Source organism: Chiroxiphia lanceolata, chromosome 5 (genome assembly GCF_009829145.1).
Source record: "Chiroxiphia lanceolata isolate bChiLan1 chromosome 5, bChiLan1.pri, whole genome shotgun sequence".
NCBI lineage: Eukaryota > Metazoa > Chordata > Aves > Passeriformes > Pipridae > Chiroxiphia > Chiroxiphia lanceolata.
In genome coordinates, this window is record NC_045641.1 from 57,049,014 (window position 1) to 57,076,299 (window position 27,286).

A 27,286-nucleotide genomic window follows, 5' to 3' on the forward strand; every position below is an offset into this window, starting at 1 on the left:
ATTAAGATATGTTGGACCCTCAGTAACATTACTGAAATTGAGCAAGGAACAAAATGTAGTAGCATTAACAGGCTACTGAAAGAAGATGGGTGAGAAGAATAAGGGAACGAAATCTGGAGGCAGAATCCCAGTACATCCCCTTCTCCCAGTCCCAGTATTTGGGGCACAGAGCAACAGCATTCTGCAGTACCTAACTCCAGTTACTGCTTAGGAGCAAGCAACATTAAAAGCTTTAAAATAAATGTATACAATCAGCAAAAGTAAGAACAAACAGAAAGGTCATAGGAGCCAAAACCACTCAGAACAAACCAGTTGGGGCTAGTTAACATAATCTGCTCTATTCACATAACTTAGTTTCACTGAGGGCATGAACTTCCATGAAAAAGCTCAAGTAATTAACTGCAGAAGCTTACACATTTTCTTTCCCTCAAGTTTACTTTACCCTGAAATTAAAGCTGCTTGCACACAACTGCTTCTACCAATTCATTCAAAAAGCTGAGTTTTGCTTGTCCTTTCCAGAGGGAAATGCTGGAAGAGATGGTATCACTGAAGTGTAGGATTCCTTCCAATTCCTTCTACCTCCTGTCCACTCTTCCCATCACTTTGGATCGATACAAAGAAAAACATACTCTACCTCACTGAAAAAGAGCAGATTTCCAATGAAAGGAAGAGGTGGAGGATGTCGGATCCCGACTCTGCTTAGTTTGGAGAATGCAGATGTGGAGTACCTGGGGAAAAAAAAAATGTAGTAAGTTAATTTTTGATCTTTTCATGGTAGGACTTGCCACAGTAACAAGTTCAGATGACTTCCCTAGATTCAGGAGGGAGAAGATGCTTTCTGTATCGGCTAAACAGAACTGCCAATGAGATGACATTGCTCAGCAGCTCCTCAGGTCACAGAAATAAATGCAATACACTGGTACTTCAGAGAGGGCAAAAGAACCAAGGGACTCAAACACAGGCCTGCAAATTGAGTAGTGGAATTAGAGAACTGCTCCTCTTCCCACAGAAGGTCTTATAAGTCAGAAGTGACTCTCCGAAGCTACGTGAGGTTACAAACGAGATCAAAAGAAGCATTTGGGGTTTGACTTCTGTGGCACAGCTGGGAAAGGAACAAGACAGATTTTCAGACTATTATTTTCTTCTTCAATCACCTCTACCTATATAGATCACAGAACAAGAATTCAAACTAGTCTCTGTTGTCCATGTGCCAAGACCGTGTCAGTACGTTCAAGTCAAGCCTAGTATTTGGGCCAGATATGCTGATTAAGTGATTTTTAGATCTGCCAGTCAGCAAATTAAACAAATATAAAAAATACGGGGAAACAAAACCCAGACTGAAAAGCTTCATGCATCCCTTGTTTCAGATGAAACTGTGGCACATTGACAGGGACAATACTGGAAAAAAAGGGAAAAAAAAAAAAAAACCAACCCCAGAGTCTTTTTTTTCCCCTCCCCTCCCCCTTTCTTAATACAAACAAGGGATTTAAGTCAATGGACTTCAATTAGTGAAACCTGAAAGAGCAGGAGCTAACAGCAGTAGCTTTGATTACCAAAAGACACAATAATACTAAATATTATCATGCTGAACACTATCACTGGGAGGACCTGGGCAAAAGATCTTTAAGATTATTAAAGGCTATTATGTCTATATTAACACCTTATATCAGAGCACTGGTATAGTTTTAAAGCTCTCCCTCTACATGATGGTTCTGTGCCCAGGGCAGTTTTGGCACATGAAACCATGCTTTTGTGAGAGGAAACTGAACTCAAAGCTCTGTTCCAATCCTTCACCTTTTATCAGGGCAGTAATAAGCAGTCGTTCAGCTTGAATCTCAAGTGCAGTGAGACTGCTTAGACCCGGTGAGCAAATCAAATCTAATGCAAAATAAAAACTGTGAACTGCACACAGTGTAGGTGTTGCAACACCAACTGCTTTGGTCTATTGAGTCCGCAGGCCATCTTAATGACATAAGAGAGACACAGAAGAAGTCATGCCCTCAGATCCCGATGGGTTGGCTCCCTCTTAATCCCACTGTACAGCCTTGGTGACTCTGTAGGTTATGCTAATGCATTGCTATGACTTGGACATCTCCTTCAGTTCCAGTAATCAGCATATGCCTCATTTGAAATGACTTTACATGATGCAGGCAGGTTTAACCTAATGGGCAAACAGCACACAATTCCTGGGGTTCAGCAAAGAGGTAGGAGAGAAAAGAAGAGTTGGTGTTAGAAAATGATCCTTTCCTCCAGCAAGAGAGAAAGAATAGTGCTGTGAAGTCAAATATATAAAATAAAGAGAATTAGATCTCATGTGATCAGCTAAGCAAAATGGGACTTAAATATCGAGTTAGTAGCTTTTGGTACTTCAATTTCCAGAGATTTCTGGGATCACAGTACCTATTCTCTTTTGTGAAGATATTTTACAAAAATCATAACCAGAAGATAGGGATTTGATAATTTTTAAATAGTAACTTTTTTTTTTTTTTTAATGGGGCAGTACAAACCTCCAAAAACATAAACCCTCTCAATAGAAATGATGTGTCTTGAGTCTCTGCAAGGACACTATTTCAAGTATGACAGGGTATCATGGAGTAAAGGCACAGAAGTCAACATTTATTACACATTTTATACATATTATTGACTTCTTGGCTACTTAACTGCTTTAAAAAATATGAGGTTTTCCTCAGCTAATACTCTTGGGAAATGTTTTAACTTTAAAATGACAAAACAACCTACATGATACATCTTCTTCCCCAAAGAGAGGATTTTTTTTTTTGCTGCTGTTTGAGATCTTCCTAAAGTGTCTTTGTGTCATAGCAAAGTCCTCATCTTCAGTATGTAAACAGTGAAAAAGATGAAAATCCCTGTCAATGGAAACCCGTCAATTTTGCAGGATTCTATTTTTATGTTTTCAGTGTAAAATACATGGCAGATCACAAAACATCAGCCTGGGCTACTGTTAACTGCTCGTTTCACTAAAGACCAGACACACTGTAGACTCCTGGTTTTCATGTACAGCAAAGGGAAGAGTGACTGCAACAGAGGCTTACACTAGACAAAGTAAACTGTGTGATCACCAAATATTTAAAAAGGAACAAAACTAATGAGTACAGTGCGCCCAGTTTCACAAGGCAAGAAACACACAGACTGTGAAGACTATTTATGCTTAGATGAGCAGTTCATCATTGTCAGCTTCTGAACATTACTGGCAGCTCCACATAGCTGAGAATTTGCTTTCCTTTTCCCCCTCCTAACATGGTTTTCTCCATTGCTTTTTATTCAGTTATGTTTGAAGCAGGTTTTCGAAAGGTAAGGAACCGCAGTTTACAATGAGATGGGAGAAAGAAGCCCCGTAGTTAAGCTACACACTGAAATATAACAACGAAAGGGTGAGTCCAGCTGGAGGGGAAAAAAAACCAAAAAAGAATCTCACCAATAAACACATCCAGCTCTAGCCTATGATTTCACAATATTTATGGTATTGTTGAAATACCTGCAGTTTTACAGAAAAGAAAAGAGTATGCAAGTGACCAAAGACTGATGGGGCTGCATGCACCGAAGAAGGAGGATCTAACACTGCACAGGTAACCTTGCCTTTGATAATTTCTAATGGAACAGCTTACACTCTGCAACCTTAAATATTTAGAGCTTCCCCCCATCTCTGCAATATTTCAGCTCATTCCCACTATTTTGGGTGGGGGAGAGAGAGGAAGTAGTAGCTTGTGGGCTTCTTTAAAGAAAAAAAAAATAGTCCTGTATAACACACAGTGAACACCAGCAGTACACGAATCTGACAGCTTTGTGGCACAACCCTTTGCCTTTTCAGCAGAAGGGACGGATAACTCGAACCAGCTGATTTATGTGATTCGGTTACTCAGCACCCTCATGACAGACACTTAGCCAGTAACTCAGTGCTCTGGAAAACAGCATCCAGGTTTTGTTGCTGGGAAGGGGAGGTGGGCTAGAAGTTGGACAAGTGCAAACAGGCAGGGTTGCCTTGTAGGCAAAGACACTTGTCTGGACATCTAAATGCAACAGTTCCAAGCCTGCCTTATCACCAGCAGGAAGTCTTATTTCTCACTCTGCCACTTAACACTCTTCTACATTATTTTATCACAAAAATTAATCTGATATCAGGCAACCTCCTGCTGTTGCTGTGGGCACACACTACACGTAGAAGATCAGCCAATGAACTATAAAGGCTAAATCAAATGCAAAATCTAGAAATAGAAGAGATACTGAGAGGTGATGGAGATGACCAAAGATATGGAACAATTTCTGTACGAGGAATAAGCAAAGGGGCTACGATCTTAATCATGGAAAAAAGAAGCAACTGATGCGTGCTATGACACATATTTTTAAGATCCTGCACATCTTACAAAATAAATTAAGAATTATTACCCATTGACTAAAAAATTAATCATAAAATCCACAAATGAATTTTCAGGTGGCAGGATTAAAAATTAAGCATTTTCCCAAGAAATAAATACACTAACTATTGAACTCCTTGCCATGGAATGTTGTCTACTCCAGAAGTTTAAAAAGCTTCAAAAAGTGAATAAATAAATTAATGAAAGGGGGGGGAAAAATTAGCAGGCACTTTTAGCTAGTAAATTTAACAAATGTAAGAGAAACACAAGGAAAAGATGAAAGGAAAGGAGGGAAAATTAATCAAATTTATTTTCCTAATCAGGGAACGAGTCTGTAAGCTTCTACTGGCAGAATAAGAGATTAGACTGTTATAAAACCTAAAAGATAAAACCTCAGACACTTCAGCTTTCTTAAGAGGAAGACAGGAAGGAGTCTTTATGTAAAGTGAGAGGCATGACAAAGATAACACTCTGATGGCAGCAGTATTTACTGGACAATCTAGCACACTCTCACTCAAAGGAAAAACATACCCTAATATTTACACATGTAGGGCTTCCTGCACAACTATTAATTTAAAAGCTTGGTATTATATTTTGAACGAAGTGACAAGACATCAAAAGGAACCAGAGGAACAGCAGTAATGAAGTAGATCGATGAACAATTCAATAACCCTTTGAAGATGTTCAGATGGCCTCTCAGAGTTAGATGCTCTCTGTATATATTAAACACAACTGTTAAAAGAAAGTTAACATGCCAAATACATTCCTGTATACCACCAGATATAAGTTCTCTGAAATATTAACTTCTTTCCACAAAACACCATGCAAAAAAAAAAGGAGAAACAGATAATTAATATAAATTGGGATGGATATATAATCAACCAAACTAGCCATCTGCCCAGCCAGGTCAGTACTGATCAGTACTGCAAGGAAAAGTATTACACAATCTGCCATCAATTTGTGTAGCAGATAACATTACAGAGCTTCCAATTCTGCATCATAGAGTTCAACTTACTATTGAAATTACCCCAAATTTCTCTCAATAGAAAAAGCGTGTCATTCCTTCTACATGTAAGCAATGCACAACCTAATAATATCTGAAAACTATAAACTAGGACACTGAGATAAAAAAAGTGATGTTATTTAATCTCAGGGTTGGGAGGTACATTATTTTGCAAGGTTGAGTGGGAAAACAAAGTATTTTGCTGAGATAATGCCTGCCAAACAAGAAATAATCACCATGCATTTTTACCTCTTTGTCTCTATTTACATATACCCATACCAGATTCCAGTTAACACTGGGATGCATTTTGCTCACAAAGTAGTGATAATATACAAAATAATGGTAGCCTCCCCAGCATTACAACGATGGTTCATGAAAAAAATATACAAGCATTCCTGGGAGCAGTCTAACCAAAACACTGATATGATCCCCAAGCTGGCTACAGAGTTAGACTTTCTGTTCTCAACTCTCTCTGGGAAATTTTGCATTATGAATACTGCAGCAGGGTCACTGGAGAGCTGCCATCACATAAGTCTTTCCTCTTGTCTCATGCTCAGGATATCATCCAAGACAGAAAATCATTATCTGGTCCCATTCGGACAGAGGAACACACAGAGCCCAGGTCTCGCAAGTGGGTGAGTATTGCAGCCAAAGTGGATACCACCTCAGAAGGATACAGCCACCTCTGGTTATTACCTCTGAAAAGAATACTCATGGAAAGAAAAACAGAGCAAGCCACAAATTAAATCAGCTGTCCATCCCCAAAAGACAGCTAGGTCCTGAAGTACACTCTCACAAAACAGAGGAGAGAAAAACGGAGAAAGTAAATCCCTTTTCCTTGGTCAACACAGGTTACCCAATTACCCTTTACTGTTACCTAGCAGTACCCCTGGTGGAAACAGAACATTTAGCTGAACAAAAATACACTTGGTTGTGTAGAATATCAAGCTCAGAGCACGGAATTACTACTATAACTCCAAAAAGAGATACAGCATATCCACAAGTATAATTTCAGTTCATTCTTAAAGGTAATATTCAAGACACACTTTAGTCAGTTTGGGATAAGGATATTTGAGTACTGCAATTTAATTTTCAAGCTCAACAAATCTACACCTTTTTAACTATGAATTTGTAGGTCTATAACAACAGTTTCAGAGATAATGAGCACTTCCATGTAACACTTGCTCTCCTTAATCACTTGCATACACTCACAGTGCCTTTTGATATAATTGCACAAGAAAACAGAAGACATTGCACACTCTTGCACCATCTGCCTCCACTGGGGCAGATGTTTTCCAGCTGCAAAACCTAAATGATCATAGGATACTATTTCACTGAAATATTTGCTAATACATCAGGAATAATGTGCAGGAAAGGCCGAATTATATGCCCAGTATTAAATTTATACCTCATCTATCTGTTAGCAATCATCTTTTAATCCATACTGTTCTGGTCTGCTGAGCAATTTCTTTAGTGTCTCTTATCTTAAGAGAACCGATAGTCTCAAGGGACTGGTTGCAATAAGGCTTCAGGTCGTCACAGTGTATTTAAAGTTTTGGGGGTGGCTTTGATATAAGTTTTAAAAAATTAGCAGTGATTCAAGGCCAATTAAACTAAAAAACCCATACAGAAAAAGCAGCACACTTCACCATCTTCCAGAGTAGCTCTGGGAGAGACAGATGGTCTGTACAGCAGGTCAATGACAATATTTCATCACCTCTCTCAGAGTGCAACCTCTTCACACTGGGCGGTGACTTTTCCAAATAAAGAGGAAATGAACAAGAGTCATAAATCCAGCTTCAGCCCCTCTTTGTTGGCGCAACACCTTTAAATAGAACAGTGGAGGTCAACAGCAGCAGAGGCTGTTGCCTCCTTATAGCAACACATACCCTTGGGAAAGGAGGTGGGAGCTCCATCCCACATGACCAAAAAGGGTGGTCTCCTCAGCAGGAGGATTGTCCACAGCAGATCTGAGGTCTGGTGCATACATGAGGCCATACACAAGGTCTGCAGGAAGCCTGGGTCAGAGCTCATAGCTAAGCTCAGCTCTCATGTCTCAACCCCACTGCCTTTACCACAGACCATGCCTTCCTTTCACTCCCTAGGACCACTGGCACCACACCTTTCTTAAGGACTAATTTCCTCAAGTGCCTGTTTATTCTAACAGATATTGTGAGGTATACAGAAGAAAACGGTACCACCTCAAGCCCATAGATGGTCTTGCTTCAGCCAGGAAGCAAAGTTTGCAAAAACAGATGCATTGCCAGAAACAAGGTTTTCAGAAACCATAGTAAAATTTCATGAAGTCTTTTTCCTCCCTCTTCAAGTAATTACATATCTTAATTTTGCAGATGGACACCTTAATTGCTTAATTAAAAGGACATGAAGTTTCAACTTAATTAGCCTTCCTAATTGTTACGTGAGTTCATATCCTAGTGATGCAAATCCCTTTGCAGAAAACATGGCACCAGTCTCTGTATGCAGCTCAACCATTCCTACGTACTGGGAATAATTGCATGGATGCAGGATGCAGTTTCATGTTTAAATTGAGGGAGAAAAGTCTGCTTGGGAGTCTGATCATTCATTCTTTTCACTGACATAAAGGAAGTACTCACTAGGCCATGGGGTCATTATTTCCTAGGGTCAAAAAGGGATTGCAGTGCTATAGTGGGTGAACTCCCAAAATGTTATCTAGCATACACATCAAGTGATGTTCTGTGCAGGCAAAACCATGCTGCATTCCCACTACAGCATACCTACCTCAACTGCCTTTCACATTTTAATCCGTGAAGTTGCAGTCTATCACACAACTTGCTTGATATCTGTTGCTGTCAAGGAACTGGTTTTAGAGTTCAGCTCTTCTACCACACTCCTCAACAGCAACAGTGCATGCAGAGCCACTCAGTACTAGGTTGCCAACAAGGTTTGCATGAAGTTGCATCCTGGGAAAAACAAAATTGTTTCAGAAGGCTCAATAGCTCCCAGTGCTTTTGAGCCTAAGACATCTCTTCCTTCACTGAAGGCAAGGTGGAAACACAGTCCTACCCTCCTGTTTGAGACCAGCCTGTCAACATACATGTGGCAGGTACCAAAGCAAGGACAAAGAGAGTTACTGGAACAAACCTCCAGGCATCTTCCTCTCTTGTAGTCCCAAATGAGCAGCTGTGACAGACTGCAGGGACAATTCACTTCCCTTGAGACAGCTCTGGATAAATGCTCAGACCTCATGATTACACAGCACGTGAAATAATTCTATTTATTTATTAAGTTAACAACAAGGAAGTAAACATAAATTATGGCAGAGATATGGCAGAGATCCCATCAGCCAGAGACAGATGTGATCAGAGCACCAGAGATCATTTCACAGTGTTCAGAGAGCCCGAATTAATGGTACACAGCACAACGTTGTTCTGGCATTTCCTAACTTGTGTGGGCTTGACTTCACAACCTCAATAACGTGTCTTTAAAGTAATTTTCTGTGCAAGTTATCAGGTTTTTTAAAAGCCTGTTAAAAATACATCACATTGCATCATTTTGCATTCCCAGAGGTCATCAAAAGGCCCTAGGACTACGGTAGAGACCTTTGCCAAGTGAGTTAATGGTGGAGCTAATAGAAAGAGTGGGTTGTCTTTCATGCAAGGGATCTGCGAGGCCCAGCCTGCCAGAGGGTCTCTCTAATGCTTCCTCAGACAGAAAACCTAGAAAAATCGAAGAGTTCCTAAACCAAAATTCTAGGCTTCTTGCTGGGTGCTGACACTTCAGCAGTGAGCCCTCATCTGCTCCTCTGGCAGCATTGCCACATCCCTGCTCTTCCTCATTCATGGACCTGCCCCGTCCCCAGCCTCTGCTTCTCACACCTGAGCTTACTGCACTGCCCCTCTTACCCTCTATCATGAGCTTCCCAATCGATCCCTTCCCAACACAGTCCCACACTGGTTTGTATCAGCTGTTTCACCCTCCTCCATGCAGCAATTTATCCCAGTTTCTCCTCACTCAAGCTCACTCTTACCAGACTGTTTGCAAAATTCCCCACTTTCCTTATCACTTTGACAGACGCAGTACACAGCTTTTCCCTCCTCCCTAGCACACAGGTGGTGGATGAAGAGGGCTGGTGGAGAGGTAAGACAGGCTCCCAGTTTCCAGTTCTTGTGCCCAAGCCTCATAGAAGCTATCATACCACAGTCCAATCCCATTACAGAAATGCTTCTCTCATTCCCTGTAATCGGAGCAAGCTGAACTGCTCTCAGGGACTTGTTGCCTGGTCAACCCTCTGCACAGACAAAGGGTGGGAATATGCTTAGCAAAGACAGAATCAGAAATATTAGCTTAAAATTATATACAAACATGAGAGATTCCAGTGAACATGTGCTAACTGCAATTTTTCAAAGACTTACGATTTGCCCAGATTTGCATGAGAAAGGTAAAAAGCACATCCACTGACAAAAAAAAAAATCCCTCCTCTCACCAAATATTGAACCCCTGCTTCAAATCTAATATAAAAAAAAAAAAATCAAAACATCACTTCCAAAGAGTTTAAAAAAAAAATTCCCAAAATAAACCAAACATTTTTCTTTAGCATTTGTGTTAGAAATGATGGAGCTCATTTTAACTGAAATTTTTCAATAATTCCACCTAAGGCAGACAGCAGCCCTGGAAAACTTCAAGCCTAGATACTTAGACTTGGATAAAGCAATTTAAAATAGAGATGTGTAATGGGAGCATCACACAACCTTAATTTGTGGTGCTCTCAGACCCGCCTATAATTAAGTAAACCAGATTAAAAAATAAAGGAAGTGCTGGCTCTCGGTCTGAGAGCGCCCATAAAATCTCAGCTCATAGCTAGTTATTTTATGCAAGTTCTAATCCATTATAGTAGAGGGGTGACAATGACAACGTTGTCTGACCCTTAATTACAGGAAAGATGCTATCATGTCTGTACATACCAGACAGCCTATGATAAACTCGAAATTAATACTGGAGAGACTGCCTGTTCCCCATGACTTGAAAACTAGCAGTACTTTGATGCCATGAGGAGAAAAGGTGCCTCTATTTTTCTTGTCTTGCTCAGATTTTCATTCCCCTTATTCTCTAATTTTCTCATATAACATCAACAATTACCTATTAAATTACTTCACACATACACATTCATTTTCACACCATTTGGGTACAGAGGACACACAAACACCTCTAGGGGAGCTATCCCATGTCCTGGCAGGTGGCTGAACCAGGCACACGAAGCAGCATAGAAAGACCCTCTGGAAGTGAAAATGCTTCGGGGAATAAATGACAATCTGCTACATCACGAAATAGCACCAGTGCTGGCTGCAAAGCCTCAGAATTGAACAAGAGAAGCTTGTTCATCTATGCATCTAAACATACATGCATCTAAACACTGCAAGTCCAGAGCTCTGTTGCACTGCATGATTTAATACCACTAGATTTAAAGTAAAGGGTGTCTGGAGCTCCTTTCATGAAAAGCAAAGCACAGCACTGGAGTCACCAGGGAAAAACATCATTAATTTCTGAAGGGAAGAAGAGAAAATCCTTCCAACCTCAGGGCTCCTGCACACATGAACAGTGAGGGGAAGTACAGAAGTGGGGTTCAAAGCCTTGTGGCAATACAGAGAATAAACTCAGCTTCCTCTTTTCCTTTGCATCTTATTCATGACTTCTTGAGTACCTGTGGACTGACAAGAGTTGAGCCCATAGAAAAGAGGAGTAATTCAGTCCTTTTCATAATGTGAGTTCATCCTATAAAAGAGACACAGCAGATAGAGCAAGGAATGTGCATAACTTATTTCCTACCCCAGCACTAATAGAATACCCTTTAGCAACCACAGGCATGAGGCAGGAGGAGCAGTGAAATTATTTCAATCACCTTTCAGTGCTTGAGCAGTCAACCACCATCACCAGCCTGAGCAAGCTATCATGGGCCACTAACAAAGGCTGATGCCTACTACAAAACAGAAGATAGTTGAATAGATGCCAAACAAAGCCAAAGGAAAAGCAGAATTTCAAACGGGCTGGATGAAAGCATCGCAGGAAGCAAACTTCAAGGAGATTCTCTGAACTTGAAAAACTGCCTAAAAAAAGCAGGCTCAAGTGTTACTCCCAAGTGCCATCCAGATTAAAAGCAAAACAAAGGCAATTGGGGTTTCCTGGAGCTCTGAATCACCCATTCAAGCCGTAAGGAGACTGAGCAACCGACTACACAAAGGAATAGCAACACTAGGTATGCACAAAGTGTCAAACCCAGAGCAGAATGGACTGTGAGGTATTTTCCTTCTTTAATCACTGAAAAATGCAGTAACACCATGCATTACTTGTAAAACAGCAGGTTGGACTGTTCAGACAGAAATATACTTTTTTAGCTGACATGCTCCTCTCTGGGCTGTTGGCTATGAAAAAAAAGTGCTTGTTTCACATTATCTCATCTTTTGCCTGCACTTTGAAGTCCATTCTGACCATTCCCCCATGACAGAGACAAATTCCAATCCTTAGGAATAATTCTCTTAACTTCATAAAGAAACCCTTGTTCAAGTCTGATAATTTTCATGTAGAGGCTGACGTGGAAATGGCTTTCCTGGAACAGAGTTGATTTGCATTACTCGGTGTCATAGCACATGACAGCTTACTCTGCAGCCCGCTTGTCTGGATCTTCCATAATCCACACAGCCACCAACCTCCGCTCCGTGAAGCAGTTGTGCACATGACAGGAAGAACTAATTTTAATAAAGCATCTTTGCTCTTGTATTGGTCATGTTCTCTCTCAAAGTGTTTATCTGGCAGGCTCCTGGATGCAATTTGTAATCATTGCTCCCTGCTAAATCATTGCTCCCTGCTAACAACGGAAAAGTCTATTACTGTCACCTGTTCCTTTGACTCTTGGGTTTTTAACATCTGACATACTGCTGCACGAGTAATGTACCGTAGGAATGCATTAAAGACCCCCTTCAAAGCATCTCTCAAAGGACCTGCTATTGCACCCCTGTCCCAGTTCACCCTCTTCTCCTTCAGTCAGAGAGTCTCAAATGCTCCTGGCACATGAAAGCAAAACGCTTCATCGCCTCAACTGCAAATTCACTGAGACAGCGACCATCTTTCCATTACACAGCACACCCTTCATGTGCACAGCAGAGCCCTGATCTTTGACAGGGGTTCATAGCTCCTGCTGAAACAAAAATGATAAATAAATCATCATCGTGAGGTCCCCTAAAGTGGAGGGAAGTCTGCGCACTGTCATTCGATTACTTTTTAACCACCACAATGAACTAAAATTCCAGAGGGAGGTAACGATAACAAGTCATTAGCATGAACGATTCACCTTCAAAGAGGGCCAAGAGGAGAGCTGAAGCCCAGAGAAGTCAGTTTTCTTCACCATCTCTGCAAGTGCCTGGGTGCAGATTAGTGATCTTTTCTAAGGCAGAACAAAGGCATTAGATGATGATATACAGAGGCTTTAAAAAATATTAGAAAGTTGATAAAAATAAAAGGAATAACAACAGAATTGGGATTGAGAGCAGAAATGAATAAGAGCAAGATGTCATACAAACGACAGAAATCCTGGAAGGAAGAAAGAGGCTTGTTGAGGGAGAGGAAAGGCCCATTCAGCCAGACAAAGTCTCAGAGAAGGGAGAGAGAATATAGGATCTCAACATCACCTTGAGCCACATATGAGGAAGATATTATTGCAGTTGAATTTGTGTATTTTTTTGTGCTAAGTAAAACAATGATAATTTTTTTAAGGCTCATTACAGATCAGCATCATTATTTCCAGCTTCAGTTTGTCTCCAAGGAGCTAACCATAAGACGAAGTTGGATGCCTGAAGACAAATACTTCTACTTATTGCTGGATAGTTTAAGTTTAGTGCCTGTCTTAAGAGAGGTTAGACTGGAAGATCCAATGATGGCTAAAAAAACCCCACAATGGATAGGACACTTTGAATTGGAGGAATATGAAAAAGACACTCAGGAAAGCATTAGCAAAATCTGCTCAAACCAGGTAAAGGGTAGTAGTGCACTGAGGTAATATACCATGTGTCACACACAGCAGCCTGGAAAAAGGTTACCCTTGCTGGTCACTACCAGAGCTCTGAAGATAAGCTTTACTTTTAATGCCTCCCCCAAGTGGTAAGGGAAACTTTGGTTGCAATGTAAAGGCCCATATGAAGTGGTGCATTCCTACACTGGCATCCCACACTGCACAATGGCTACTTTATTTACCTTATTTATCTGACACTACTCTAGGAATAGCTAACTCAAGCTGAGATACTTTTGAATCCTTGAGGAAAACATACTTATGTATATATTTATATATCCATATATGTACATTCATGTATATACATACACACACTCTGAATCTGTTCATTTCTCCACAGAACAAAATAAAGAATGGTTAGGTATTCATGTTTTGGACACTGTTAATTTTCTGTAAGGGTTACTATACACCACTGATGGGTTTTTCACACCAAACACCTGTCTTTAACATCAATCTATTGCTTGAAGATGCATCTGGAGCAGAGAGAGGTGCGTTAAGATGATACTCTGCTATACAGCATTCCTACCACACCCCTCCAGAAAGGACTGTTTTCCTCCTCCTTGGGAAGCTCCCCTACTGAACAATGCTCAAAGAAAGCCTAAAATGCAAGGCTGAAGATTTTTCATGCCATGGTCCCACCAATTACAGTTAGTTTTGTTCTACTTTATTGCTTGGGCTGCCCACTGGAGAATCAAGCCCTTCTCAACTCCTTTTATTTCCAATCCATGTAAAAGGCCAGAGTCCACCCATGTCTACACATTGGCCAAAGGACCAGCAAGTTGGTGTAAAGGCTTTCTGCTGTGGCAATTTCCCTGCCCTCAAGATAAAATCGGAAAAAAAAAAAAAGATAGACCTTAAAGATTCTTGGAAGCAGAACAAGGAAAATGTTCGGAACAAAGAAGTTATGTGAAGAAGGAATCAGGTGGATGCCTACACAAAGTCATTTAGAAAATTATTTCATTCCTCTTTCAAATCCACAGGCAAAAGGGACAAATAATATTTTCAAAAATAATTTCTCACACCTATACAATAGAAAATGTACAACTTGTAACTGAAGAAAAAACAAGGCAGCATCCTGATGAAGTTGAACATTTTCAAAATTAAGTAGCATCACATAACATACACCTAAAAAATGGCTGAGATGCTCTGCACTAACAATACTGATTTTTAACACTAGCACAACTCAGAGCATTTGAAGGACTGCCAGCATAATCCCAAAATGTAAAGGGACAAGAGAAGAACAGAGGTAATAATAAACCTGACATCATCCTTACATAAAATAACGCAATTATTATTTTGAGATGTCATTAACAAATTTGTTGAGAGGCTAAAAATATAATTAATGCCTTTCAGTATTGTCAAAAAAGATTTTCATTTTAGGTTGGGGTGGTTTTAGGGTTGTTTTTGATAGGTATATGGGTATAGTTGATAAATACAACTCTCCCAATAGTATCTGCTTGGGCCAGTTCAATGCAATAGAAGCACTGAACCACATAATAACTTGCCTAAAAGACATCACACTACACAGGAAAATGAGAGAACTATTTAGAGAACAAACAAGACACCAAACTAGACAAGCTAAAAGTTGGTTCAATGCTTGGTCACAAAATGTGGCTGATAATCATGAGGTATTGATCCACGGGACTCTTGATAGGAGAATTTACAGAGATAGCTTCTTATTCACTAATAAAAGGAATCACGAGCTACAGCCACTTAAATCTGGTCCCAGATTTTCTGTGCTAAGGAATATGTCAACAGGCTCTCTGTAGCATCCTCTTGCCATAGAGTCGTTGGCATGGCCATGGGATTTGATGGTTGGAAATCTGTCCTGGCAGCTGTTTCATAGCTCTTGGGCATCACAGGGCACTAGCAATGGTACTGCTCACCTGAACTATGACCAATCCATCCTGGCCATGGCATTTATAGGGGTGCAATCCAGTCAGAAGGTCATCTATTAGAGCAGGGATGCCAGGAGGCAGCTGAGAGCTGAGCTGACCACTGCCGAAAAAAGTTGCACCCTTCCCTTTCCACCCACCTCCCACATATTCCCTTTTGCTGCTTTCCCTGTGTTCATCTGGTCCCTGATCAAGCTGATGCAGCCACTAAACTAGCAAACTATCCCAGGAGAAATGAACATAGCATGCTGGTGGTTTTGCATCTAGGAGAGAGAAGGGTGCCTGAGTGGTTCCCTGGATAGGTCCACCAAAGGCACAACTGAGTGTCTGAGCTAGCACTAGCAAGTGGGTGATGGGAGGGGAATTCTCCTTTTGATAGCTGCAAGTGATGAGGTCAGCTCAGTCACTGTGTGAACTGTTTCCCTCAGACACAGTGGCTTTAAAACTCTTTCCTGACAAAGTTAATCACTGACATGAAGACGGGTAGCACAGCATAAAGCAAAAAAAGACAAGCTGCAGCTACTGAACAGGGAACTAAATTCACCTGGCAGCCTATTGATACATTCAGGAAGCAGAAATGCAGATCATATATCCAGGATGGAAGGTTTTGCTTGGAAAAGTCACAGACATGGAACCATAGAATTTTTTTGGTTGGAAAAGACCTTCAAGATCATTGAGTCCATCCATTAAACCCAGTACTGCCAAGCCCACCACCAAACCCTGTCCCTACACCACATCTATATCTTTCAAACGCCTCCAGGGATTGTGACTCTACTCCTTCCCTGGGCAGACTGTTCCAGTGCTGGACAGCCCTTCCAGCGAAGAAATTGCTCCTAATGCCCAACCTAAACGTACCCTGGTGCAACCTGAGGCCGTTTCCTCTTGTCCTATCTCTTGTTCCTTGGGAGAACAGACTGACCCCCACACCATTACAATCTCCTTTCAGGTTCAGGTACAGCTCCTTTGTCATGTCCTGAGTCACTGCTTCGATTATAGCTGGCAGCATTGCTGGGGCACCAACCTAATCCCCAGGGGTACAAAGAGGAGATACCAGGCAGAAGTGAGGAAACAACATGTAGAGCATTGGTAAAACAACCACACAACTGCTGCACACAGTACTGTTCAGGAAAGACATGGGAGCTCCACTAGGATGGAGCTCAAAGGACATTTTGAAAGAGATCTAAGGATTGGGAATTAAAAATAAAACAAGCTTTTATGTGTCAGTGCAGTATACTGAACAGAAAGTTGAGAATTGCCTACAAATACTTACCCAGGAACAAGGTCTAACAGCAAGTAGCTCCCTATCTTCCAGGACAAAGCCAAAACAGTCACAGAGCTGGGTACAGACATTACAGAAATGGAACTCTGAATTCAGATACCATTTCTTGGGTGGAGGGCACGTAAAGATTAAAACAGTTTACCAGGGAGACTAATGGACTCACTGCATATTTCAGCTTTTAGAATACTCCCCTTTCTTTCTTCAAAAAAAAAAAAAAAAGGAAGAAAAAAAGAAAAAAAGACAACCAAACAAAACCTCACACCACACAGCACTTCCCCCTAACAAAGTGTAAAGGAAAATATAGAGCCTGAAAAAACAGGAAGTCAAACTAGATGGAAGCATGGTTCATTCTGGTCTAAAAATAAACAAGTGATTAACTATTGCTCTAATTGTTGTTTGCTATTGATGGAAGAGGGACTATTTTCCTCCTCTTCCATCAGGGAGGGACTTGTGCTACCAACACAAATCAGTGACAAAGTCATGGCAGTGGCCACTTCCACACCCATACAGTCACACAGCTAGAGACAGCAACAAAAAGGCTTTGGCTAGAAATTGCCCACAGCTTATCTGCAAAGCCGAATACTTTGCCTCTTTGATGAAAGCCTATGCAAAGATACCAAGCCAGCTAACAATTAGCCAAGCAGGTCCATACATGTTTAGGCTTTTCTATATTGAAAAGTTTATTAGAATCTAGCATTTGGTCTTTAATTTATTACCTTTTCCCACCACACAGTTTCATTAAACATATTTTAGGGCATGTAGCCTTCTATCTAAAGACAACACAAAAGCCTCTGGGAGGAAAGACAAGTCATACCAAATAAAGTCATTCCTCATACCAAATAAAACTTATTTGGGAAACCAATTATTCCACAAATATTTCACTTAAAAAAATCAAATTAAAACAAACAAAGAAATAAACCCCCAAACAAACAAAAACCCCCCAAAACTACTGAGAATAGTGAGTCTTTGAAGGAAAGGAGGAAAACAACAAACGAAATTTCACGTGCACAGGGAAATATTTATTATTAAAGGGCATAGTCACAGACAGAGATGCTAGACCACAATTCAGTCACCAGGTTGAAGCTTACAACTACAGCACAACATCATTAGAGGACTCCATGCAACCCTCTAGAGGTACAGGGGCATGAGCATGTGTGGTTGTATGAACAGCTGTAAAGCTTCATTTCCAACTTACAGTAACTGCCAGTAACCTAAAGCATCTTTTAAGGCAGGAGGAAAAAAGTAGCAAACCCCTACAATTTCAAAGTCAGCACACCCAAACACACTTCCAATACCTAGAGCACTTTATAAAAGCCATACTGATATAATGAACCTCTAACAAAGTTTCATCTCCAATGTAAACTGAGAAACAGCTCATTTTTCTAACCTGCTTGTAATATGTAGGGCATATTCTCACCTCCAAAAAGTGAGCATCCAGAAGAGACCACATACCCTTCAGCAGCCATGCCTGCACTGGTTTGCCACTATGAGATACAGGCAAGCAGGATTAATTATTCCATTAGCAGCAAATATTGCACCTGAGACTTATTACTGTGACTAGGACACCTGTGGACTTAAACCTCCTAAAAATTAAACTTGAGTTATTACTCTTCTCTCATGACAGATCAAAGCCAGAAGGACAGTTCCTTTTTTGATTCTGAAACAAGTCTATTTGAACAGGGTTGTATTTTACAGCAGAGCACAGCCCTTTTTTGCAGGTGTGCAACTTGTCTCCTGTTGCTTGACCACTGGCACAGGCTTTCAAATGCAACCACCCTAACATAGCTTTCCTTGCTGTGAAGCAAAGCAGTAAAAGACTGATCTGTGATGTTAGAAACCATCATTTGAGAAGGAAAAAAGGAAGAGTCTGATGGTAGTATATGGCAGTGGGATAAAATTTGGGTACTGGCTTATCTGAAGTGCTTGTGTCTGAGCTCAAACAAAGGGGTTTTTACAGTTACAGCTGCTGGCATGTTGGTCAAAGGGCGTCTGAGACTTGCCTGCACCTGGTTGGTGAAACACTGCAACAAATAGATGGGAGATGACTCAGAGGCCCTTATGAAACATCCTCAGACCAGTCATCCGAGGCTACCATGGTTCCTATTGTTCCATTAGCAAGTCGTGGCTGGTGATAAAATAGGTTGTGTCTCCCAAATGCTGCAAGCATGTGGCAGCTTTTGTTTGGTTTTAAAGATAATTCAGTGCTTACAAAACACGGTACGGCAGCTCAGGCAGCCGAGGAACCCCGAGCATGCAGTAATTACAGAATCCATGTTAGCTGCTCCAGCTTATCCACTTTGCCAGCGAATTGGATGTAGTCTTTTTTCTGTTCAGGCACCAAAACAGTAGTCCTGCACACAAATGGTACTCCACAACTCTCAGCTTACTAAGATCTTAACCAAAACAAACTTTCCTGCATTTAATTAAAAAAAAAAAAAAAAATAACCCAGACGCTGAATATTCCACACCACATTATCCCCACTTATTAGAAACGTATTTCAGTGTTTCTCTCATTATAAGGGAGAAAGATTATACAGTTTGCATCACTGCCTGCAGCCACGTTTTTCAAACTTGGGTGTTAAAAGACAAACCTCCTAAATCAATACTCAACCACCCAAATAAAGGGGCTCTCTCTTAACCAGACATTGGACAGAAATTCTCCAGAAACAAAGGGAAGTTGCAGGCCCACAACTTTTTTTAAAGAAAAAAAAGAATCATCGCATTAGGTATGTTTAAGTGTCCTAATACAGGTATCTGAAGATAGCAGAGGAAATAAGTTATGACCACATTGGTCAGAAGAGTTACGATGGTAGAAATACCGAGCTGAAACTGCTGGCTGCTGCACTTGTAACACAAGGAAGAAATAACAGTGTATAGAAGGAAGGAAAAATAGAAGAGAGGAAGCATGAGACGAACAATGAGGGATTTGTGTGCATCCTAGAAAGGGGGACAGGGCTTTGAGAGAACAGGGTGCCCCATCTCACAAACACGCAGAGCTGCAGATCAACCCCGAGAAACGCTGAGTCAGCAGGAAGCAGTGCTGCATGTCTGCTGTGTGTCTTAAAAGGCAACAAGTGAACTGCGGGGTTTGCCCTACCTGTTCTGTGTATAAAATTTCTTTAGTCCTCGAGAGCAGTAATTTGAAGAGTAGAGACAATTTTCACACAGCCAAGACACACAACTGTCTGTACCATTTTACCAAGTGCGTGCCTACACGAACCCCTAATTATCTGCACTGTCATGTATAATTAGTGAGTCTGAACATGTAGTATTCATAAATATGTGAATGTTAGGCACACTTCATACATTCAATAGCATCCTGTGTTTGTACACAGGCAACTCTCAGACTAAGCTAACTAAGATCAAACCCTGAAAGGGTAAGCAAAATAAACAAAAGATTCACTGTATATGTCATTTATCCTGGAACCCTACATGAAAACAGAAAATTCCTTTCTAAAATATATAATCAAGTGTTTTCTGTGGTTTTTTTCTTTCAAATAATTGGACACAGTGCTTCCATGGCCTGCACGAAAGACAGAAATTGAAGCTCATTATTTAAGCCTGCTGTGATCAATACAGAGAAAACACGAGGACAGTCATGAGCGGCAGTCCTATCACGTGATTTTTAAGGTCAGTGAAAGTTACTGTGTGATTACTTCAAAAAACAAACATTATCAGAGAAATATATGCGGAAATGGAGGAAGGATGCAGTCGAAAAACACAAGTGTGCACATCTCAACACACCTAAACAGTCTTTCATGTATCTGAACCTCATATCTGCAAAAATCTGGAACTACTGAAACACAAAACTCAGCATATAAACCAGGGTTAACTTAACCCAAGCATGAAAAGGCTGGCTAAATCTACAACAGCTAGATCTTATCTATCTCTTTCTCTTATTCCAGATATCAGAAAGATTGAAGTGTTAATAGCTGTCTTATTGACTCATTACCTTACAGGCTTTAAAATCTGCATAAAAATAGATTTTTAAAAAGTCTCTCATTCAAATCAAGCACATTTGACTGCAACTACATCAAACAGAGTCCCAGTTTTATCAGAGATGTGTTGCTTCACGTCAGTTAGTTGACACAACCACGCGTCTGCCTCTGTGCTAAACACATGTGCACGTGGGGAGGAGGGGGAGAGACAGGAGGGCGGCACAGGCGCGTATGCAAACACGCTGTTATCTGTTTCCCTCCAGTTGGAGAAAATCGTTAGCACAGCTCAATCACATTTATTGAAAAGAGCTAGGGACTCATTCAACCACCCTATTTCAACGAGCTCCTTATCCTGGGCCTTACACCAAATGTGCCGAAGACCGCAGGAGTTCCCCAGCTGACCTCAGTGGGGTTTGGATCAGACCCACTCTGCAAGTAATCTGATTTGATATGGTTGTGTTAATTGGCTGTACTGCTAGTATAAAAAAGCATTGCAGAGCATTAGCAGGGCTGACAAAATCTGACTTCTGGAAAGCAGCAATAAGGCTTGAGCACCATAAAGACAATTTAAGGATTTTGGCCTTGCTATAGAGGCACTAGGGTGACTGAGGGTGAAAAATATCAGTAGTTTGGGCAAGTGATTTAACCCACTTCTTAAATTTACAGTGACAACACCAGTCTTGTTCCCAAGCACCCCCTCCTTTGTAAATGCTTTACCCAGATGTAGAAATGGACAATGCCAACACTCCAGCTTCACCGCCGTCCTCGGCCATATCCCAAAACAACCTGAAGAAGCCCTTTTAGTTCTGCCCTTCTTTGATGGATGAACATCCTTACATAAGACTTTCAGAGAAGCAATGTCCACAGCACACAGTAGATCTGCATTAAAAAATGCACTGTCCAATTTGTCATACTGTATCTTATCAATTCATTTGTTACATTTCCTGTTCCTCAGTAGAACACTTCTGATCACATCCCCCAAAGGTATGGATATGTATTTATTTATAAACTATATACATGTAGTACTGTACTAATAAATTATGTACATTATAAAGCATATACAAAAATAGAAATTAAGAAAGGATGAGATAAAGATGTACTGATTCTTCTTTCTTTTTTAATTACAGGTACAAAAGTATTTTCTTCCTTCACTCTAATGGATTATCTTGCACATCCCTTGGGGTGCACTTTGGTACCATAGAGAGCACTCTATGGAGGTGACATAGAGGACTCAGATATGTTCCCATCCCCATTGCCAACGACATTTTGAAGTCTTAACTACATACCACACAGACCCTGGCCTGTTCTTCAGGCATGAAGCTGGCCCATGAGTGAGGGGCAGTACAGCAGATGCTTGCTTTCTGCATCTCCTGGCTGTCACCGTGTCACACAACTGCTCTGCAGCGCTTGCTTCTGCTCAGTGCTCAGCTTTCAGGAGACTGTCCCTGAATTTCCAGCTACAATCAGCAAATTAAAAAAACTCTCCCCTTCAACACAGTATTTATATTCTGCAAACAGAATTAAAAATTTAAGTCTTCTCACCTTTGTTTTTATGGACTGAAAAAAATATCACACAACACTTTCCTGTATCTTTCACTTACTCTCTTTTTGTGTCTTCTTCCTGTCCTACCAAAGGCATCGGTCTTCCCATCTTTTTTTTTTCCTTTTTCCATAGATGACAAAGAAACCTACACCTCTGCAAAAGTTTTCCCAAAACCCATCCACTACATTGAATATTTTGGCCCTTTTACCTCTTTCCTAACCACATCTCTCACTGGTCTCCTAAATAAATTGCCTCAAATTAATGAGGTCTGAGGCATGAAGACAAGGACATGTGTTACTGAGGTTATTTGCATAGAGGAGCCAAAATCACCTAATAAGATAGAGCTCATAAACTCTTTATGAGTTTATGAAAAGGCTTAGGTGGCTGCAGTTGCTGGGGATTGAGCTCAGCGTCTCAGGAACCCTCTTCCCAGAATTACCCTGACACTCTTTCTCATCCCTACCTTTGGCTTGCTTACTGCTGTTTATTGCTGTGCTGCACTCGAAGCAGTGGAAGGCAGAAAACATGCCTTCATTTATTTTTTGACAGGCCTACCTATTCCTGTATTTCACAAGCTATAAAAAAGCCATGTCAAATTTAGCACACCACACTTATTACTGTTTCCAATTGAAGGCAGAGCCTCCACACTTGTCTTCATGCTGCCTGCTTTCTCTGTAAGCCATCCCTTTATTAACATCAATTGCGACTCCAACTGTAGAGGTGAAATTAATCACTGTGCAAAGAGTCAGCAGGTATCCTACTTCAGCCCGTCAAAACAGGGCTTACATTAAACTCTAAGTGGCGCTTAAGTCTTATATGAAGCCTTTACAGAAGGTGTACTGCACTTTTTCTGAGTTACATTTCATGCAAACCATAACACTAGGAGAAGGCACTTCAGCACTTAGGCACTATGCAAATAGATATTACAAGGGAAAAAAAAACGTTGACAGATAGGCTAAAGGGCACTATATTAGGAAACACTTGAATGTTTGTGGGGTTTTTTTTTTCAATGCCATTTTATTCCAAGAAAATGATTGTTTTGCTGAGAAAATTATAAGGGATGTGATCTGATAACCTGTAGTAAACACATTATGTTCTCAAAAACATACCTTATCCAGTGGAAAATACCTTCAAGGCTTCTCAAAATACATGAGATTCCAAATGTGCATCTTTGTTACTAATATATTAACAGGAACACAGTCTTAGGAAAGACCTGGAAAACTCTACTAAAACCAGAAGCTGGAGTTCAAGTATGATGTTTCTTAATAGGATTTTATAGCAACAGAGTTCCATTGACTTCTGTAGATAAAAAAAATTAACATGATTTGTGTTTAAAGGAAAAAAAAACCCTTTAACTGCTTCTTGAAAAAAATCTACAACCCACATATTATCTAACTCACTGTCCTGCACAGCCTTCCCTTTTCTGCTGAGGATTTAACCTAGAACTACAGCTGGCCTGAGCCTAGGGTGGGAGGGGAGGCAACCTATGCTGTCCTCTTGTTCTCCCTCATACAGCTGCAGCAAAAATACGACTGTAGTACAAAATCCATACTGTTACAGGACTACTAGCACGCCAAACTGACCATGCACCTTGCATTAGCAAAGCTGAGCTCCACCGCTGCACAGCAAAGCCCAGGACCAAGTACAGCTCTATCGGGGGATTCAGAGCACTCAAAGCTCTGCCAGCAGAATTGTGTCCATCAAGGCCCACACATCTTCATACTCCCTGCACATCACCACCTGGTAGTACAGAATCATACGTTAAGCCCAGTTTATTTCTCTGAGAACATGATAGAAGCATTGCTATGGAAAGGCGGGACACATCCTATTCTGGCCAGATGGTGCTTCTCTTCTGGCAGAGGGGAAGAAAAATCCACAGCTCTTTTAATCATTTCACCTCAAATTAAAGTACTACTCCATCAAAGTTTGAACTCACACTAGAGGGGTGGCACATCCCTGTAGAGCTTCAGACTCAGGCCCAGCTTCCCACTGGCAAAAGCCCATGTCTGCCTCAGGCATTTCATCACCACAGTTTCTCACTGCCCCTTCCAGAAAATGACTCCACTACCCAAGAGCACCAATACAGGCTCCGTTTGTAGAAAGAGAAATGCCCATGATGGTGCTCCTGTGGATCCACAATCAGGCTGATTCATCTGGGCTGCTAACACTCTGCACTGGTTACTGATTACAAAATTACTGCCCTTCAGTTAATTAATCATGTTCTTTGCAAGCAAGAGTATCTCACTGATCTTAAAATAAGGGTCACCTGCATGTAAACAGTGAGAACAGAGAGAATACAGGAGGAGTGTGTTGAGCATCTCATTTCAGTAGGTCTTGTCCTTCACATAAAACTTCCACTGATTAAATTCATTGCAGACAACACAGTGTGGGCACCTTCATACCAGTTCTAAATTAATGTATACTACTTTGGCTTTCTTCAAAGGGACTGACAAAAAAATCGCAAGAACATTTCTCAAAATTATCAACAAAACCCAGGCAACTATTTCAATAATTCAGCATAAAGAATGTCAAACTTCAAGATAACCCTGCACAGGTGCATGTGCATACCCACAGAAAAAGAAATCTTCCATGAACTATCTTCCCTGTTTACATGATCCCCTATTTATTTGGGGAAAAAAAAAAAAAAAAAAGAAAGAGCAAAATGCAACAAATACTACTGTCCTGTTTGATTGCTGATGGACAAGCATGGCTGTGCACATAAAGTCAGACATCATGTCCTACTGCCTACTCTCTCAAGTGCACGGTGGCAGGACAGTCCCTGCCCAGCAGGCACAGGACAGGGTGAGAGCTGACGGCTGCCTCTGTCCTTTAACACACATCCAGTGTGCTGGACCTATAGGGGAGCATGATCTATAGGCATCAATGTGCCTGGATGTAGCAGAGTAGAGCGCTGTGGCTGGGGTGAGCACTCACCTTCATCAATCAGTAGAAAGTACACAAAAGAGACCTCAACTCAAAAATCCCCTCACCCTGCTTCCCATGGTCCTCATACTTTCTCCCATGAGCATGTGCTCAGTATTTCCTCCTGCTCCGTTTGTACATATTCCTCCTCTCCATGCTGAGTGCTGCACAAGCCCATCAGATGAATAGAACCTTTATAAAGCTCACAGGTGCTGGTCTGCGTTGCTGTTCATGTAATAAGTATGGCAGTAATCCAGGAAAGCCAAATGATTATATATACCTTTAACAGGTTTGGGAAGGATGGAAGGGAGTGGGAGAAGGGCAAGGAGGGAGGGATATAAGTTTAACACTGCAGCATTGTTTTCATGGATACTTTTGTTAAAAAAAAAAAACAACAAAACAAAACAAAACACACTGATGTATATGTACAGCAGAGTAAATGAAAACAAGGCAGGTTTCTGGATTTTTTCAGCATGTGATATGCTAGGTGAGAGTTGACACTATGCACACAATGAAACAAATACACAAAAGGATTAATCACAGAGGCAATTGCAAACCAGAGCTCCCACAGCTGGATGAGAGTAAAGCCTAAATTGAGTTGTAGCAAAAATATGTTAAATCGATATTAACCACAGACAGCAGGAGCAAATCTTTATTTAGAGACAGTTTACATAACCCTCCTCTCTTCTTCCCTCCATACCACCCACCCCATACAGATGCTGTTTCTGAAAGGCCTGGTTGGAAGTGCACCAGGAGATCCTACTAAGAGACCACTGAGGCAGGATTCAAGCTCAGTTGGCAGTCACACCACGGTGCTGAGGGAAAGGCACTGCTGTGCCACAGCTGCGAGAGCCAGCAAGTACAGAGGCATGGCGCAAAGGACATCTTGTAGTGCCTGTGGTGGCTCCTCTGGGCACTCACATGGGCAAGGAAACACAAAGTGTACCAGCAAACCTCAGGCCACAGCCTTCTTTTCCCATCACAGTTCCAGACCACCTCTTCTGGATATCTGTCCCAGTCTGCAAGGGCAAGTGCCTATGTTAATCATTCAGCATGGGAGCCCTCACGGGAGCAACAGCAGATAAGCAGGTGATGAAACATCAGAAAAAGCTATGTTTTCTCTAACAGTACAGAATAACAGCAGCCATCGAAGGCTGAAAATGTCTTTTCAAAAACAGCCCAGGATGGGCATGAAGTTTAGGTAAGTACTGTGTATTCCTCCTTGCAGTTCATGTCATTTACATAGAGGCCAAACATGCATCAAACTCACTAGGAACTTGCCTGAGTCCTTATGATGCAAGGCAGGAAAGGCGCAGACAAGCCAAGGCAGCTTTCAGACAGTGACAAGGCATTCATTGCTACCACAACTTTCCCCTTGTTCTGTAATCACCATTTGCAGGACAATTGAAAAAAGGTTCCTGGAATTTATTGTAGAGGATTCGCTTCATTATCAATATGCAGGAAGCACTGCAGCTACACTGGGGAGGAGAGATAGTTTCATGGTACTCATTCTTCACACAAGTGCCATATAATGCACAAGAGCTGGCACACTGCCAAGAAAGCCTGAAATTTTGGGTCCACTCTTAGCTCTGACATGGACTTGTGCACCGGTACAAGTCATTTCCCTGTGTTCAAGCTCTCTCACCTTTAGATGGGAAAAACAACACTCTCGCAAGAATTCCTGGCTCGTCTGTTGAACTTCAGAAGTCTTAAAGCAAAAGTTGCTACACAAACCAGGACAAGAAATACAATTCTCTGCTAAAGCTGTGTTACCGTAACTCCTCTTCCCTAAAGGACAACCACTTCTCTCTTCTTTCTCAATGACCACACTCTCAAATCTAAACACTTTCCAGCAGTCAATTTAATTTTTAGGATCAATAACTCAGAACTGAGGATGAAACTGGTCAAGCCTCTTCTATGCCTCCTCCTTGGCTTACAGGGAATACCTTGTAAGCTCTTGACATTTGCCGTAAGTATCCATTTGTCAAGTGTTATTTAAATGCAGTCTTCTGGTTGAACAAGACAGACTGCAAGCCAGACACAAACCCAAGCAAAGCCTATGCAAAATTTAACCTAGATAGGAATAGCGTGCTTGTATTTGGACCTGTTAGAAGGTGGTTTGGTTTTAACAGTGGGATTTTATTGCAAGGGGAGAAAGAGTAGGCAGGGAAGGAGATTAATAAAGGTATTTATAAATATGCAGGGTTGCCAGCTTCAACAGCTAAATTCAGGACTATACTGCAACCAGAAAGACCAGAGGATGTACATCTGAGCTAATGGAAGGAGCTTTCCACA

General features: G+C 41.2%; 1 protein-coding gene across 5 annotated transcripts in view; it reads right to left on the reverse strand.

The window, feature by feature from the left end:
* Positions 1 to 27,286, reverse strand: part of TBXAS1 (thromboxane A synthase 1) — a 263,546-nt gene that overhangs the window by 176,818 nt on the left and 59,442 nt on the right. For all 5 annotated transcript variants that reach the window (XM_032689004.1, XM_032689005.1, XM_032689007.1 and 2 more), the window contains one exon: positions 635 to 728. In XM_032689004.1, coding sequence (XP_032544895.1) covers positions 635 to 728 — 94 coding nt within the window. The remainder of the gene's footprint in view (positions 1 to 634; positions 729 to 27,286) is intronic.